General features: G+C 36.7%; 1 protein-coding gene across 2 annotated transcripts in view; it reads right to left on the bottom strand.

Annotated features, from left to right (window-relative positions):
- The window catches only part of HIVEP1 (HIVEP zinc finger 1), a 182445-nt gene that overhangs the window by 15647 nt on the left and 149619 nt on the right, over window positions 1-17179 (bottom strand). For both annotated transcript variants that reach the window (XM_036752792.1, XM_036752783.1), the window contains exons 5-7: window positions 13599-13732; window positions 12153-12328; window positions 4593-4694 (exon numbers count right to left, since the gene is read on the bottom strand). In XM_036752792.1, the coding sequence (XP_036608687.1) occupies window positions 4593-4694; window positions 12153-12328; window positions 13599-13732 (412 nt within the window). The remainder of the gene's footprint in view (window positions 1-4592; window positions 4695-12152; window positions 12329-13598; window positions 13733-17179) is intronic.

Raw genomic sequence — 17179 nt, 5'->3', positions numbered from 1 at the left:
CAGGTATTCCTAACTCTTGCCCCAGCATTCTATCCACTGGGCCACCTAGCTGCCTAATAATGGAAAACACCCTGAAGATTAGTAATAGAAAGAATAAAATTAGTGGGGCAGAGCCAAGATGGTGGCAAGAAAGCAGGGACTTGCTTATGCTCCCCCCAAATCCCTCCAAACACCTGTAAAAATGGCTCTGAACAAATTCTAGAGCTGTGGAATCCACAAAATAGCAGAGGGAAACAGATCTCCAGCCCAGGAGAGCCTGGATGGTCATCAGGAAGGGTCTATCACACGGTGCTGAGAACGGAGGGCAGCCCAGCATGGGCTGCACTGGGACAGACCAGACCCAGAATCAGCCAACTGGAACAGGTCTTGGGGCCATGAAACAGTGAGCAGTGGGAGACTTCTTAACCGCCAAACGCCAAAGAGCAGGTTAGGGGGAAACTGCAGGATCAAGTTAAGAGTGGTCTGGCCACCAGCTATGGGGGTGGGCAAGGTGGTGCAGAGGTGGCGATAGCAGCAGCAAGAAGCTCCTGAGGCTGCCTCCAGAGTGCCAGCATCAGCAGCTTCCTGAGTCCCTGGCTCACACGGTGGGAGGAATCTAGCAGCAGATCAGAGTGGCAAAGGAAGGAGTGCTTTGTGGGCACAAAGGCAGATTCTCTTGCTGTGCCCTGTTTGGATCTGAATTGCGGTCCTGGTTGGCGGTTCTTGGGGAGGAGGAGCGCTGCTGTGACAGAGCCTGGGGTGACACTGGAGTAGAAGTAGCTCTGAAAACAGCAGTGCTTGGACCCTAAAGCTTGGGACAAAGTACTCTCTACTCTACAAGCAGTTATATCCTGACAAAAAGCTCAAGGGTCAAGTAGTTGGCTGGGAACAACATGAACAGGCAGCGAAAACAAACTCAGACTCAAACTCAAACTCTAGATTCCTTTTTGTGGTGACAAAGAAGATCAAATCATACAGCCAGAAGAAGTCAACAAAGTCAAAGAGCCTACATCAAAAGCCTCCAAGAAAAACATGAACTGGTCTCAGGCCATGGAAGAGCTCAAAAAGGATTTGGAACAGCAAGTAAGAGAAGTAGAGGAAAATTGGGAAGAGAAATGAGAGTGATGCGAGAAAATCATGAAAAACAAGTCAATGACTTGCTAAAGGAAACCCAAAAAATACTGAAGAAAATAACACCTTAAACAATAGACTAACCCAAATGTCAAAAGACCTCCAAAAAGCCAATGAGGAGAAGAAGGCCTTGAAAGGCAGAATTAGCCAAATGGAAAAGGAGGTCCAAAAGACCACTGAAGAAAATACCACCTTAAAAATTAGATTGGAGCAAGTGGAAGCTAGTGGCTTTATGAGAAACCAAGATATTATAAAACAGAACCAAAGGAATGAAAAAAATGGAAGACAATGTGAAATATCTCATTGGAAAAACCACTAACCTGGAGAATAGATGCAGGAGAGATAATTTAAAAATTATTGGACTACCTGAAAGCCATGATCAAAAAAAGGGCCTAGACATCATCTTTCAAGAAATTATCAAGGAAAACTGTCCTGATATTCTAGAACCAGAGGGTAAAATAGAAATTGAAAGAATCCACAGATCGCCTCCTCAAAAAGATCCCCAAAAGAAAACTCCTAGGAATGTTGCCACCAAATTCCAGAGTTTCCAGGTCAAGGAGAAAATATTGCAAGCAGCCAGAAAGAAACAATTTGAATATTGTGGAAACAGAATCAGAATAACACAAGATCTAGCAACTTCTGCATTAAGGTATTGAAGGGCTTGGAATATTATATTCTGGAGGTCAAAGGAGCTAGGATTAAAACCAAGAATCACCTACCCAGAAAAATTAAGTATAATGCTCCAAGGCAAAATAGGAACTTTCAATAAAATAGAGGACTTTCAAGCTTTCTCAATGAAAAGACCAGAGCTGAATAGAAAATCTAACTTTCAAATACAAGAATCAAGAGAAGCATGAAAAAGTAAACAAGCAAGAGAATTCATACAGGACTTACTAAAGTTGAACTGTTATGTTTACATTCCTACATGGAAAGATTATGTATGTAATTCAGAAGACCATTCTCAGTATTAGGGGAGTTGAAGGGAACATAGACAGAGGGCACAGGATAAGTTGAATATGAAGGGATGATATCTAAAAAAAATGAAATAAATTTAAGGGGTGAGAGAGGAATATATTGAGAAAGAGAGAAAGGGAGAGATAGAGTAGGGTAAATTATCTCACATAAAAGTGGCAAGAAAAAGCAGTTCTGTCGGAAGGGAAGAGGGGCAGGTGAGGGGGAATAAGTGAATCTTACTCTCATGGGATTCAACTTGAGGAGGGAATAACATACACACTCAATTGGGTATCTTACTCCACAGGAAAGTAAGAGGAAAGGGACAAAAAGGGGGGGATGATAGAAGGGAGGGAAGATAGGGGGAGGAGGTAATCAAAAGCAAACACATTTGAAAAGGGACAGGGTCAAGGGAGAAAACTGAATAAAGGGGGACAGGATAGTATGGAAGGAAATATAGTTAGCCTTCAAAAAGGTGTTTGTAAATGGGAAGGAGATTCAGTTTTCATAAGCCAAGAACATACCAAATTAAATCAGCCTTATCACAATCAAAAAAGAAAAAAATTACAACTATCATATAGATGAAATGATTTTGGAACTCGCAAATAGAAAAAAAATTATGTCTTTATTAGAAAAATAAATATTTCTAAGATTCTCATTTTAGTCAGACCTATTCAGAAATTTACATATATTTCATTCTTCACAACTCTATGCTGTGGACATGAAATAATCTTGACTTGTATACCAAGATGAAATTGAAACTTTCTGGAGGGAAGGCAGAAACCAAAACATCAAGTTTAGTTGAGGCACAAAAGGTCAGGTAGTTTTCCTAATTCCCTAATCAATATGGAAGAAATCAATTCTTCTTTGTGTCACTATTCTCCTATGCCAAGAACTGAACTGAACTATTAACTGCAGACTCCTTCTAAAATCAGAGTTAGGTAGAAAAGAACTGTTGTAGTATCACACATAAAAATATATGTAAAATGTACTACAAACCTCAAAGCACTATGTCAATGTCAGTTATAACATCTTAAATATTCTTATCTTGAAGAAATGTAATAATGTACTATAGATTAATAATGCCTTAGTGTGCTTACTATTTCTTAAGCTATAGTTTTCAAAATGTGCCTTTTCTGGATGACAGGTTATTAAAATCAATGACATTCTTGTTGAATCTGTTACACATTTTTCCTAATATATCACTTTTAAATAAATTCCTAGAATACTAAAAAGAACTTCAGTTTCACATAAAATTTAATTTAATTGTAATTCATCAAACTGATTTTTAACTATTTAAATACAAAATTATATGCCATTTTGTTTTATAAAATCTCTGAACGTTGTTAAGGAAATGCATTGACCTTAGATTTATTTCACTGTCATTAAGGTATTTATAAGGAAGAACTCTATAATTCTGCTAACTCTAGTAAAATAATTCCTAAAGTAAGAGTTACACATTGGAGCATATCCATGGAAGGATGCCAAATAACAGAATGAAAAAGCCCAAGATGAGAAAGCATAGTCAGTTTTCTGTGGTTATGTAGGCCTTTCTTGGAGTTCTGATCTAATTTTTGGACAGATTTTCTCACAGCAGTTGAGAGAATCAAATGTGAAAATGTACATGGAAACATTTGGTAAACTGTAAAGAGCTAAGCAAATACAAGGTATTTGTGCCATTGTAATTACTAGAGTATGGTCATCTGGAGCCTGCCTAGATCTGGTGTTCCTAAAATTTGGGCCATGAATACCCAAAGGTCCTTCTATGATAAAGGAGCTATCACAATTGATATACAGCAGACTTTTCTAATCCCAGCCCCACACGGAATTTTTAAAAAGCATCCAAACATCCAATAACCATGAAGAAAATGCTACATAATTGTCTCAGATTTAGTTATTGACTACATGACTATATTTTTATTTCACATTCAAGGAAACCAGAAATTAGTCTGTACTTCAAAAAAGGATAAAGGCAGATATTTCTTCAGCTTAAAATAATGAATCATATCAATTGTAACACCTGAAAGTCATTCCTCCAGTATATTTGGAATTAAATTCTATTTAAATACTTCATCTGTTATTGGTTGTCAAGTGGAAGTAAAAACCATTAATCTTTCTCCCACTTTAAATAATTTCCTTACCATTTTCTTCTTGCAAATTGTGTATATAACAAATTCAAGTACATTCAATACAATAAAGTTTTTATTCAGAGAATTTTACCAAAGAGATAAAGAAAACTCAACAATAATAAGGAAGCCTCATTTTTTTGTTTAAGATCAAACCCTTGGGAAAAAAGTTTAAAAAATGGTTAACGGATAGCTTGCCAATGCCAAACACTTGTTTAATATTCCTGGTGAATCAGATAGTATTAATGATGTTTTTTCTTGACTGACTTTCTGCCATCCAGATGGTGGAATTCAATTCAATTTGAATCAAAAGTTATTTAAAAAAAACAGAACTATTTGTAAAGATGAACAATGGCATTAAAAATCATATATGAGAATAAAACATGAGATAAACAAAAATCTTACCTGATTCTTCTGGGTCTTGATCATCTATTACACCTACAGACACTCCTAAATCCATACATTTCTTGCTATGTGCCTTAGACTTCATATGTTTTGTCAAATTTCCTTAAAAGGGAAAAATTTGTTAAACTGACATTATGCTGATATATTTATTACAAAAAGTAGCTATTTTCAAATAGAAATATAGACGGTGCATACCAAAATGGAACTCCATTCTTCCGGTCTTTTTCTACCTCATTTGACAGAGATTTAAAGAACCTTTGTGATGGTAAAATTATACAAAAAAACTAAGTCTAGCAGCAACAAATATATTTTTAAGGAAATACAGGTTTCTATTATATACATAAACCTAGTTACTAAAAACTGCCCCTGGGCTGAATAGAAGCTGTAGAAGAACTTTTACTTTCAGACTGCAGGTGAAAAAGCAAGTTTTACCTTCAATATTTAGCAATATTACTATACTTATCGAGCCAATGATTATTTAGAATTGACTAGGTAAAGCCTGCCAATTCAAATCAAACATTTATTGAGTGCCTACTCTATGCAAAGCACCATACTAAACCCTAAAAAGGATACAAAGCAGCCAGCACAGATGCTTGTTTGCTGTATTCAATCTGTGCTCTCCTTGATGTGGTTATTCTCTACGAAGATGTGGATTTCAACCCATTCATGGCTATCCAGGTCCTCATATGATTCATCACAGGGACCAACTTGAGGTTGTCGTGTCACTCATTTTTGCCAATAAATTTACTTTTTCAATCATACATTTCTTTGATCAAATCCTTTATACTGAGAAGCATCATAGGCTGGTGGTTAGAGGCTTGTGGTTAGTCAGGATGATCTGGGTCCAAGTTCCATCTCTTATATCTACTGGCTGTATGACCCTGGGGAAGCCACTTAAACTTGTGGGGCCCTCAAACAATTCTCCAAATTACTCTCTAAGTAGAATAGCTGCTGATCCATACTGGTCGAGGGAATTTCTTCACCAGGAGCTCTCTATACCAATGAAATCACAGGTTCAGACAAAACCCTTTACACCACTTCTCCTTTGTACCTTCTTGTTAGCAATTTGTTGTCTCTTGTTTATGCCCACCATGCACCTTTCGACATTCTTTGGGATCTTCAACTTCACTTCATCTGGGACTATAATGTTCCAAGATACCCAGCCACACATCGTTACTGGAAGTATATTGATGTTAAAAAAATGGACTTGTTTCAGGGAAAAGCTGAGGTCCTCAAAAGAAGTTTGTAATTTTCTAAAGGCAGCCAAGACCACTTTTTAGTTACTGAATTGATGGATGAGTTCTATAATTCTACAAGCTGCCTATCCAATTCTGTGTCATAATCTAGACAACAGGCCTTCTTCAATCTCTTAGTTTTTCCTGTGTGGCCCAGCTTACATGCCACCTGCTACTCAAGGGCTAGGATGATACCCCCCAGTTGCTAGTGTCCTCCCTTCTGGAAATTACATGTATTTATTTATAAGTGTTCATATTATTTCCTCTAATCAAATGTAAGCTTTTTGAAGGCAGGGACTGTTTTGTTTTTGTCTTTGTTTTCCCAGCCAGTTTTCCCAGTGCCAGAATATATAGTAGGCGCTTAATAAATGCTTGTTGAATGGTTAGGCCAAACTCTTTTGAGTAATTATGAATCTCATTTAGGAGGTTCTGCAATATTTTGGAGCTTGATGAAATCAACACAAGAGCATCCACAAACAGGATCATCTGAAGGACCTCACCATCTATAAGGAATCCTTCTTCAACTTGGACTCTGCTGGATCTCTTCTATGACAGTGGTGAACATCTCAAGTGAGGCATAAAACAAATAAAATAAAATAAATTATGTTTGCACAAAACAAGTGCTTACAAAATGTTGAATTGAATTAAGATCCATTTCCTTCTCTCAAGGAACTTAATGTAATGAGACAGAGCGAGAGACATCATTAGATATTAATATGAAATAAGGTATGAAAGAACGTGCAAGGTACAAAGAATTTGGAAAAAGCATAGATGAAATGCTTATCAAATTTACAGATGATAGAAAGCTGACAGGGACAGCTAAGACAATGGGTTAAAAAATTAGGGTCCAAAAAAGAAGCCTCCATAGGTTGATGATTTTATCAACACAGATACTTATTCCATTCTTGTAGATCACAGAAGAGCTATCTAATGTGATGAAAGTTTTCTTAGGATCTTTGAATTGATATTATGGGTTCCATTGTAGCACTTCTGTGGTATTCCTTCTTGCTATGACAGACTCACCTTTTCTGATCATGTTTCCTGGTTTTCACACCATTTCTTCTGCATAAATCACCACTGGTATTATGCTATAACCCATTTAACACCATATGTTTCTCCATTTCCCTTTGGATGACCACAATTTGAATCTTTGGAGACCTTGATATTCCATGATTCATAGCCATATAACTTCAATGTGAAAATATTGAATTTTTAAATGAGTTTTTTGTTGCAGGGAAAGGCTTGACATTACTAAGAGTTCTACATTATTTCCAAAATGCATTCCATTCTGCTTCTTTTTCAATTTTGAGCCCAGTTCATTGTCCATTTGCATGTGTACCCAAGACACACACACACACACACACACACACACACCAGCTCAACTGGCTGTCCATCAAACTACATACTATAGTCAGGACAATGGGACCTCTATCCAAATAGTGTTTCCTCTCTGTACATCAACCGATCTCAACGGAGCTTATTGCGAGGGCCCTGCAATATAACATGCTAAGATATGATACAATCAGGAAAATGCTATCTGTAAAAGGAAACACTTAGAGGTCCTCTCCATTTATGGGGAAATCCTCTTCAACTTGGACTCTATGCAGGATATAGTCTTGTATTATCTCTGTTTACTGAAAGAGTTAGTATTGAGAAGACTGATAACGTCTCTGTGATTCCATCTACAAGGGCACTGTGCTTGATATTAAGGTACGTAGGGGAGACCTTTAAAGCTCAGTTTTACTACAAAGGACGAGTAGTCAAGTTATTTTTAAAAGCAACGGACACTACAGATTTTTATATCCTCTTTATTCTTCAATCTATTGATTTTAAAGATGTGGTTTACCATAGAAAATAATTTGCAAAACCCTTTTGGGTCCCTTTTCCATAACCTCAACGAGGGTAAGCTTATTAAATATAAAGATCATTTTCAAAGATTTTACAGTGATGAGAAAATAGGCATATGAGTTAGTAGTTACTGAAGTCTTCCAGCCTACTTTTTTTTCTGACAATAATAGTAGATGTATCTTCCTCCCCCAATCCCAGCCCTACTGTTTGTTTTCTTCCCATGTTTCAGGTATCTTTAAATTTACTTCTTCCACTCTTTCAAATTTGTATAACCTTCTGCACGGATCTTTTTTATGTTTTTCTTTTGTACATACTTTGTCTGGTCTAGCAGCTATCCTTCACTGAATCTTCCTGCATGACATTTACACATGCCAATATGGCACATTTAGGACTGAGTTGTTGAGTACAAATGCATTGAATCCACTGTCATTAGTAATGAAAATAGATCATTAAGGAAACACTGGAGAATAGGTTTCAATTTTTGTCTGTTTGTTGACTTCCTTCCAACTTCATCTATAAACTGCTTTATAGTAAACTAACTCTTTAAGTGTGGTCCCATGAGAGGCTTTTTGCAGACCCATTTTCCTTTCTTCCATTCCTCATTGTTTTGTAATGTAATACTGTGCAAAGTCTCTCAATATTTCCTTACATATGATTTTATATGTGTTTTTATTCTACATAGGTATTGTCTTTAGTTACCATATATTCCTATTTAACATGGAGCTCAAGCATTTCCTAGGTGAGGTGCTTCTGGGGCTCTTTTAGTCTCCTTTATGTACTGATATTAGTTAAATGTACAGAGGAAATGATGACAATACATACTGATTTCAGTTCATTTATCCACTTCCCAAGTTAGCCATTAGTAGTTTAATTAAATTGGGTACATTTACTTGCATGTCTTATCTTTTCATTTGTACTTTTCTGATTTAGTGTTGATTCTAATTTTTGCTCTAAAAAGTATAGGGAGGCAAGTAGATGGCCTAACTGTACAAAGAGCTGATTCAGAAACAGTAAGTCCTTTAGAAGTGCTTACTGAATGACCTCCTGGGTACAGTCATTTTTGTCTATAAAAATACACTCAATGTTATTTTTGTACTGTTGTTCAATACTCACTAATCCCAGTGCCTTCTACTATTTGTGAAAACATTCAAGACATAAAGACATGAGGCTCCCAAGTAGTCTGTCCTTCCTTTAGTCTAGCTTCACCCTGAAGTCACTGAATGCCACTGTATACTCTTATGTGGTCTGAAGAATGCTTTTGAGTTTTTCATAGATTTTCTCGATCTCTTCCATCTTGACATCAGATGATAGTATGTAAGCTGCAATTATCTCCTTATGATCTTTTTTGCATATATACATCACAAGTACTTCAAGGTTAGATGATAAAGAATCCCATGAAATGATTTTTCTCATTGCCTTAGAGTACATTCTGTAATCAGCTCTGCAAATTCATTTATTTGCCTTTCCAAGAAGAACCTGAGTCGATATTCTGTTTAGTGGCAACTTCATTATGTCTTTTGACATCATTTAGAGTTGAGAATGTCACTATCACCATTCAGTGTTCCTAGGAGTAGAATCAACTTGTGACCAGTATAAACACTGTGTAATTCTTAGCATTTTCTTCTTCCTTTTCCATTGCTCTTCACCTACCACTGCAGAAACAGAAGCAGAAGCAGAAGGAGGCTGTCCAGGACTCGGAGCCACTTCGTCTTTTTGTTTGTTCCACTGGTCGCCAGAGTCAAAGAATTGACCATTTACTGACCAAATTTCAAATGGTGATCCCTTGCATGATAAACTGCTCCTGGAACAGTCTCTGTAATTTAGTAAAGCCTGCCATAACTTCTGCTGGTGGCATAGCCCTTGGGAATCCAGTGCTATATCCAGGCCATCATAAGGCAGTGGAAGAGGACATTGATAGAGGGACAAAAAAACAGTAAGATGCAATTGGGATAAATTCATTCAATAAATATTGAAGTGCCAACTGTGCACAGACATCCATGGTAGGAACCGTATGGGATAAAACAGTTCAAATAAGATGTGGTCCTTACTCTTTTTAGAGCTTACAAGCTAGAAAGGAGTGTGCTCATTTTACTTGTTTTTTTAACCAGTCCTGTGACTTTGTATAGGAAAATTCCAATGAGGAAACTCCCTCTCTACCAATGCAGATCAGCAACTCCCTTGCAACTTATAGTGTTAGAGAGTTGTGGCAGTACTGATGAGCTAAGTGACTCGTCTAGTATCACACAGCCAGTATGTGTCAGAGGGGGTCTTGAACCAGGTCTTCCAAACTCTTTACACCATGCCACATGCTTCTCTATAAGCTAAAAGGCTGTGGGGTGAGGAAGAATGACATGGATATTGGTGACTATGCTGTACAATCTTTCATATTAAATGCTTTACAGCTGCTGAACAAAATGCTACATGAGATCAAAGGGTATGTGGGGAGGAATGATTACAAGGTGGAGGAGAACAAGGGAAAGCTTTCGAGAAGAAGTGATCTTTGAGGTGGCCTATAAGGATATGTTGGAATTAAATAAGAAGGAGGGAGAAGACATTCTAGACATATGGAACTATGTGAGCACAAAGCAATGGGGGAGTGTAGGGAGTGTTTGTCAGGCCAAGAATAGTCTAGTTTGACTATAGCATTAAGGGTATATTGAAGGGAGTACGTGAGATAAGTGTGGAAAGAGTAATGTGGTGCCTAACTACAGTGAACCTTGAGTATCAGGCTAAAGCATTTTCTTGGTACATAGAACTTAGTACATAGAAAAGCAATTTAAATTTTTGAAGAGAAGAGTGATAAAACTATATCTAAGTATAAGAAAGATTATATTGCAGTATGAAGGATGAACTGGAATACGGTGTGGTAATCAATGGGAATACTTAAGAGGCTACCGCAGTGGTCTAGATGGGTGCTTTTAAGAGTGTAAACTATGAGAGGTAGCAGTGGGAAGAGAGAAAGGGATGGAAGTATGTCATGTTGCAAAGCTGCTACTAATCAGGCTTGATAAGTGAATGGATATGAAAGATCAAAAAAGAGGGAAAGGCAAAGATAACCACAAGATTATAATCATGGGAGAAAAGGAAAATTTTTTTTTCCAACAGAAATAACAAGTCAGAAGGAGAAGTATGCATAAATGGATTTGGAAATAGAAGAGGGCTTCGATATTTTAGCCAACTCCTTTCATTTAGAGATAGGAAAATTAAGGTCCAGAGGAAAAGTTACTTGGCTCAAGGTTATAAAGAGAGTTAGTGTCAGAAACAGGTCCTCTGACTCCCTACCCAACATTTTTTCTATTAAACCACATTCAATTGCAGTGTTTTGGTTTTTTGTTTTTTAATCAACTGTACAAGCAAAAGATAGAGAATTGGCTAGAAAGGAGTCCATGTGAAAAATACCTGGGGATTTAAGTAGACTGTAAATTCAATTTGAGTTAGTAGTGTGACATGGAAACCCTCACGTTAACAGAAGTATGGTATCAGATACCATCAGATGTAACTATACAGTTAGTTTGCCAGCTGGAGTACTGTGGACAATTCTATGTCATTTTGTAAACTGAGACCAAGCGAATGAAGACTCAATAGCATGTCATGTGATAATTTTTTATGAAAGTAAGGATTTTTAGTGAGGACAGAAGACTTAGGGGAAAAATGATAGGTTTAAAAGTGCATAGCATCCAAAATGGGACAAGTGAGAGACTTGCTGTACTAGCCAGACTGTGGTTAGGAATTAGGAATAAAAGGTAGAAGTTGAAGACAAAAAGACTGAGAAATCATATAAAGAAAGCCTTCCTAACCACTGGAGCTCTCCAAAAGTGTAACTGGCTGTCTCCAGAGTCAGTGAGCCCCTCCTCCTCCTATGAGTTCTTTAAATATGGGCTGAAATTCTATAATATTTATTGATAGTCCAGGCAACTCTTAGTTCACTTTCTGCCAGTCCATCACTGTCACTTGGGTACCATAAGCAAACCCAAACAAGCCTTGAGGCCCATGTGTTTTTGTTCATCTCATGTATCCCCATGGCAAACTATAATTAAAATGATTACCACTGAAATAATGAAGTTCAAATTGTGAGATATTAAATATCACTGAAAAAGTAAAACTTCTAAAGAAGAAAACAAATATTTTACTTTAAAAATAGATAAAACCAGTTCTGAAAAGATAAAATGAATATTGTAAGAGGAGAAACTAATAACAAATATTTCCTTAATAATGTAACATCCCTGTATATTTAAGGTCCATATTGTTCTTTTATAGAGATGATTTTCTAATATGACTGTTTCCAATATAAATGTTTAATAAAGAGAGTAAGCAGATATAATCTCTAAGTCAATTTATACTTATTAAGCATATATATATATGCTTTAGCCTGATAGCCCGGTATCTATGTGTAAGAATATGCAAAGTATAATGTATAGTAACTTTAATTACATATAAAGAGAAGGTAAATAAAAAAAAAAACATTATGTTCTTCTACCTTTAGTTTTGAAGGAGAAATTACAGTAGTTGCAGTGGTAAGGACGGACATCTGTGTGAGTGCGAATATGTTTCTTCAGCATACTAGGTTTCTTACAACGTATTCCACATTCCTCACAAATGTACTTTCCTCTTCCTCTGCCCCGAACATAGACATAATCTTCATTTGATTTATATCTAATTTAAAGAAGAAAATATGAATAGGAAAGTAATGATTAAACACAATCCTCAAAGAAATAAAACAAATGATGGCACAAACAGAGTATTCAAAACAAGGCTTTTGTGCATTTGTAATCATTCTACTTTTACATTAAGAAACATCTAATAAACTAGAAGCTAATACTAGCTCAACTTGAAATCCTCTCTAACTCTCCTATTAAAGGTATCATCCCTTTTTTCTTCAGTATTGATTTCAGTGCTCTTTCTTAACATCCACATCCACACACACAAAAACGGTATTATAAAATAATAGCTTACATGTATATTGCGCCTTAAGTTTTACACAGTACTTTCCTCACAGCAACCCTTAGAGTAACTAATGCAATTACTACTGTCCCTATTTTACAGATGAGAAAATGGAGGCTCGAAGAGGTAACTTGGCCAAGGTCACTTAGGTAGAAGATGAATGAGGGAGAATTCAAATCCTCCTTTCAAGATTAGCTAGTTTTTCACTGTGTGTTCCTCTCACTTTGTACTTCACTACAACTTAAAGTTCAAGCTGGCTTTATTTAGATGCATATATAGGTGTGTGTACATATACATGCACACACATATGCATGTGTGTGTGTGCATGTGTGTATTTATCTAGGTCTAGGATGCCTTTGGAATAGGGAACTTCTAGTGAGAAAAATTCCTCTACCAATTTTAGAGCAACTCTTCTCTGTAAACCTGGGGTACTGACAAATTCACCGTCTAGAGTCATATAGCTAGCAGGTGTCAGAGGATGGACCTAAAATGAAGTCTCTGTGGCTCTAAGGCCAGCTCCATACCAGTATGATACCACAGCTCATAAAGCAACATACTGTATAACAAAATATATGTCTCAAATATATCTTTCTCAGACTAGGCAAGTTTAATAAATTGCATTTTTAAGATACTGAAAGATATAGTCTATTGCTGTATAACTAGATGTGAAACCCAGAACTTCAAAGAGACCTCACTCACAAGTGCCTCACTGTTATTTAATAATTAGCATTGTCCTTTTCTCTTACAACTATAAACAATTATAATTCTGATCCCTTGCTAAACAGAATTAGTAAACTGAATATTTATTTTTCTATGCTAATTTTGCAGCAAGGGCTGTATTCTACATAAACATTATATTAAATCTCTGGATTTATATATGCTAATAACATAAAATTAGAAAATAATGATCATCTTTTAAAATATCAAAACAAGGAATATTAATTTTTAAAATGCTAGTTCAAAAAATAAAATTGGTACTTGCCCTCCATCAAATATCTTAACTCTTCTTGGTTCATTTTTCATTATGGAATTTTCTTTATCTTGTTCATTGCTAATTTCAGAGGTGTCTTTATTGCTGAATTCAACTACTTTGGATTTTTGACTACCTAATGCTCTCTGAAAGAAATAGAGAAATTCAACCTTAAAGGAATTGAAAACAATGCCCTTTAATGTTCAATGGAGACTATAATTTACAAGTAGTTAGTGTAAAGAGGCGCATGACTGTAAATAAACTTAATTTCACATAATCACATTTAACTATCTTGTCATTAAGAAAAATTTATACCTAATCACCCATAATAAAGATTGGTATCCCATAATACTTCCTTGTTCTTAAAATAAAGATTCCACAACTTCCTTCAAAGTATATATAAGTTAGGACTCAGAAGTGGGGAACTTGCAGCCTTGAACCCACATGTGGCCCTCTAGGTCCTCAAGTCCTTGTACACATGATTCAGTAAAAGGGCTGCACTTGAGGACCTAGAGGGCCACATGTGGCCTCAAGGCCCTAGGTTTCCCACCCCTGGGTTAGGTGCTATATGATAACATTCTTAAGAAAGTTCTTCATTACATCTAACTTTAAATTTTAACATGTAGTTTGAGTCAAGCTAAAATCTTTCATACAATTAAACTTTTCCCATGAATACTCCCGCTTGCCCTCCCAATCACCCGTTAAATAATTTCAGCAAATTTGAAGTTTCACAGTAAGTTCTATTTTTCCAGCACTGTAAGGAACCCTTTCCAAGTCTGACATATAGTTTGAGTTGTAAAACCAATATAGGCAGTCTTCAAACTTGTGATGAGTTACATTCCTGAAAAAGGGCTGTAAATAAAGGTATAGGAATAATGTAAGTCAGCTCTCACTTTCTCATGGAAACACTTATAGCAGGGGTTACATTCCTCAACAAATGCCAACTGCCACAAGTCATGGAAATGGTCACAGATACCACAGTAAAAACAAAATATTTAGATGCTATGCAGTATAAAGTATTATGAAGTATATACATTAAAGAGGAAAATATAATAACTATGACATGTTTTTATTAAATTTATAGCTATAATGCGGTGTAGTAGAAAAAGCATGAGACCTGAGTTTACATACTAGCTGTCTATTAGGTAGCTGTGACTTTGGACAAGTCAGGGAGACATGACTTGTCTCTAGGTGACATGACACGATCAATAAAACAAAAGCAAGTGGGTTGATATTATCTCTTAGTTCCCTCCTCCACCACCCCAATGAAGTTATCCTTTAAGAAAACTCTGGGCAAGTGAATATGACTGCATGCGGAAATAGAAGAAATTTGGGAAAGGGCCTCTACTAAGGACAGCAGACAGTGAACTCTGAGGGGTGCTATAGAAAGGCTACCTGAGGTTCAGAGTAATCCATGGGGTCATATGTACTGAGGCATGTCAGAAGGTGAATTGACAGACAAAGCAATCCGTGTATTGCCTGCTATAAGTACAATTGAGAGATTAAATCATTCTAATCTGACTAGTGTTTTCAGCTAGTGGATTTGAAAAACTTGTGCCAATTAAAGATTGTTCAGCAGGTAACTGATGAGATGATTTCAGAAGGGATGGCTCTGAGGCTTTGTCATGGAGATCCTTTGGTGACTGCAGTCAGAATCTCCATTCTAAGAGACCTCAGGTCACACAGTCTACCCTATACCTGAATAAAAATCTAGCCTGTAACATCTCTAACAAGTGAGCACTGATCCTGTGCTTGAAGATCCTGAAGATCCCCAGGCCACAAAAACCAACAAGCCCCAAAGGCATCATTTTTTTGGGCAGATATTCTAACTCTTGAGAAATCTGGCCTTCCACAGGGCCCAAATCCACCCTTTTACAAATTATACTCATTAATTTTAGTTCTATCCTTTGGGGGTCAAGCCTAAGAAATCAAATCCCTTTTTCACATGCAAACAATCAATCAACATTTATTAATCACATACTATATGCCAGGCACTGTGCTGATGCTAGTCCTTCAAACACATGAACACTGCTATCCTGTTTTTTGCTCTTCTCAAGACTAAACATTTCCAATTTCAACTGATTCTCATGTGGCATGATCTTAAGATCCTTCACCTTCTGGTTGACTTTTCTAGCTTATCAATGTCATTCCTACAACGTGGAACCCAGAACTAAGCATGATACTCCAGATTTAGTCTGACTAGGACAGAAAAATACAGTATTCAGAACATTCCGAACAGACATTATATGCCTCTCTTAATGAAGTCTAAAATTAAATCAACTTCTTTACCTGACACCCCCAGCACTCAGCACAGTGCCTGGAGAACAGTAAGCTAAGTTTAGTAAACACTTATTGATTAAGTAAACCTTAGGCTGGAAACTGAAGGCTTTTGGAGAAGAGGTGAGGTTTCATCACCTCATCAAATTGAGAGTTGAGACTTTGGAAAGGAGAAAATGGGAAGTAAGCAAAAGAATCTTCCATTGGACTTCAAAATATCAACTTCAAAAATGCAAGATGGGAAGATGTAGCCAGAAAGCAGTATGTTTGGAAAAAAAAAGACCTAGGAGAGTTAACGGCCTACAATCTCATTATGAGTTAATGTTGTGATACAATCGTCTAAAATAAGCTTGGGCTGTGTTAAGAAAGATGTAGTATCTTGGCCAAGGAAGAAAGGAGAACGAGAAGCAAAAGAGATCACATCTAAAGTATTGTATTTCAATTCTGGGTACCTTACTTTATGAAGAACATTGACACAAGGAAATCTAGCTCTTGAGTGGCCTTGACTTCATGCCATGAGGATCAGTTTAAAGGAAGTGGAGATGTTTAGACTAGAAAAGAGAAGACTTGGGATAGGGAGTTAGACTTCTGTCTCCAAGTACTCAAAAAGCTACTATGTGATACAAATGAATTCCATATCTAATTCCCCTTTCTCTCCTGACCTCCAGTCCCACATCACCAACAACCTACGAAACCTCTCTTGGATTTCTTGCCAATGTGTTGAAAAGTAAACTAATCATCTTTTTCCTAAAACCTCTCTCCTTGCAAATTCTCTAATTCTATATGCCGTTTTTCCAGTTGCCTAGGTCTGTTGAGGCAGCCTTCCCAATCTCCTTCATATATATTCTCTTCATTCACTCACAATGACAGCACCACCATAGTTGAAATTCTATGGCTTCTGTGACAGACTCTTGTGGGCATCTCCAAATCTGAGTTCCCCTGCCTCTACCTTTTACATTCTCTAATCTTGCATTCACGGATCTGGCAAAACACAATTTGTAACACACAAAACTGGATGATTCCTCCAACGTTTTTAAGATAAAATAGATCTCCTTAGCTGGACATGTGAGGACCTCTACAATCTAGCTTCAACCTAGATTTCCAATGTCATTTCATTTCAATCATCTTTATGCCCTCTACAATTCTAGGCAAATTAATGTAAGCCATTCCTTCGTCTAATTCTGTCTTTTCCCGTGTTTGTATAGATTAACACCAACACCCAGAATTATTTCCTTCCCTATCTATGTCTGTGAAAGACTTAGTTCAAATACTACCTCTTCCATTAAACCACATTACATACTTAGAAAAAGTTGTTT

This window comes from Trichosurus vulpecula, chromosome 1, assembly GCF_011100635.1.
Source record: "Trichosurus vulpecula isolate mTriVul1 chromosome 1, mTriVul1.pri, whole genome shotgun sequence".
Lineage (NCBI taxonomy): Eukaryota > Metazoa > Chordata > Mammalia > Diprotodontia > Phalangeridae > Trichosurus > Trichosurus vulpecula.
Note: the sequence above shows the minus strand (reverse complement) of the source record. Positions and strands in the feature narration are given on the sequence as shown.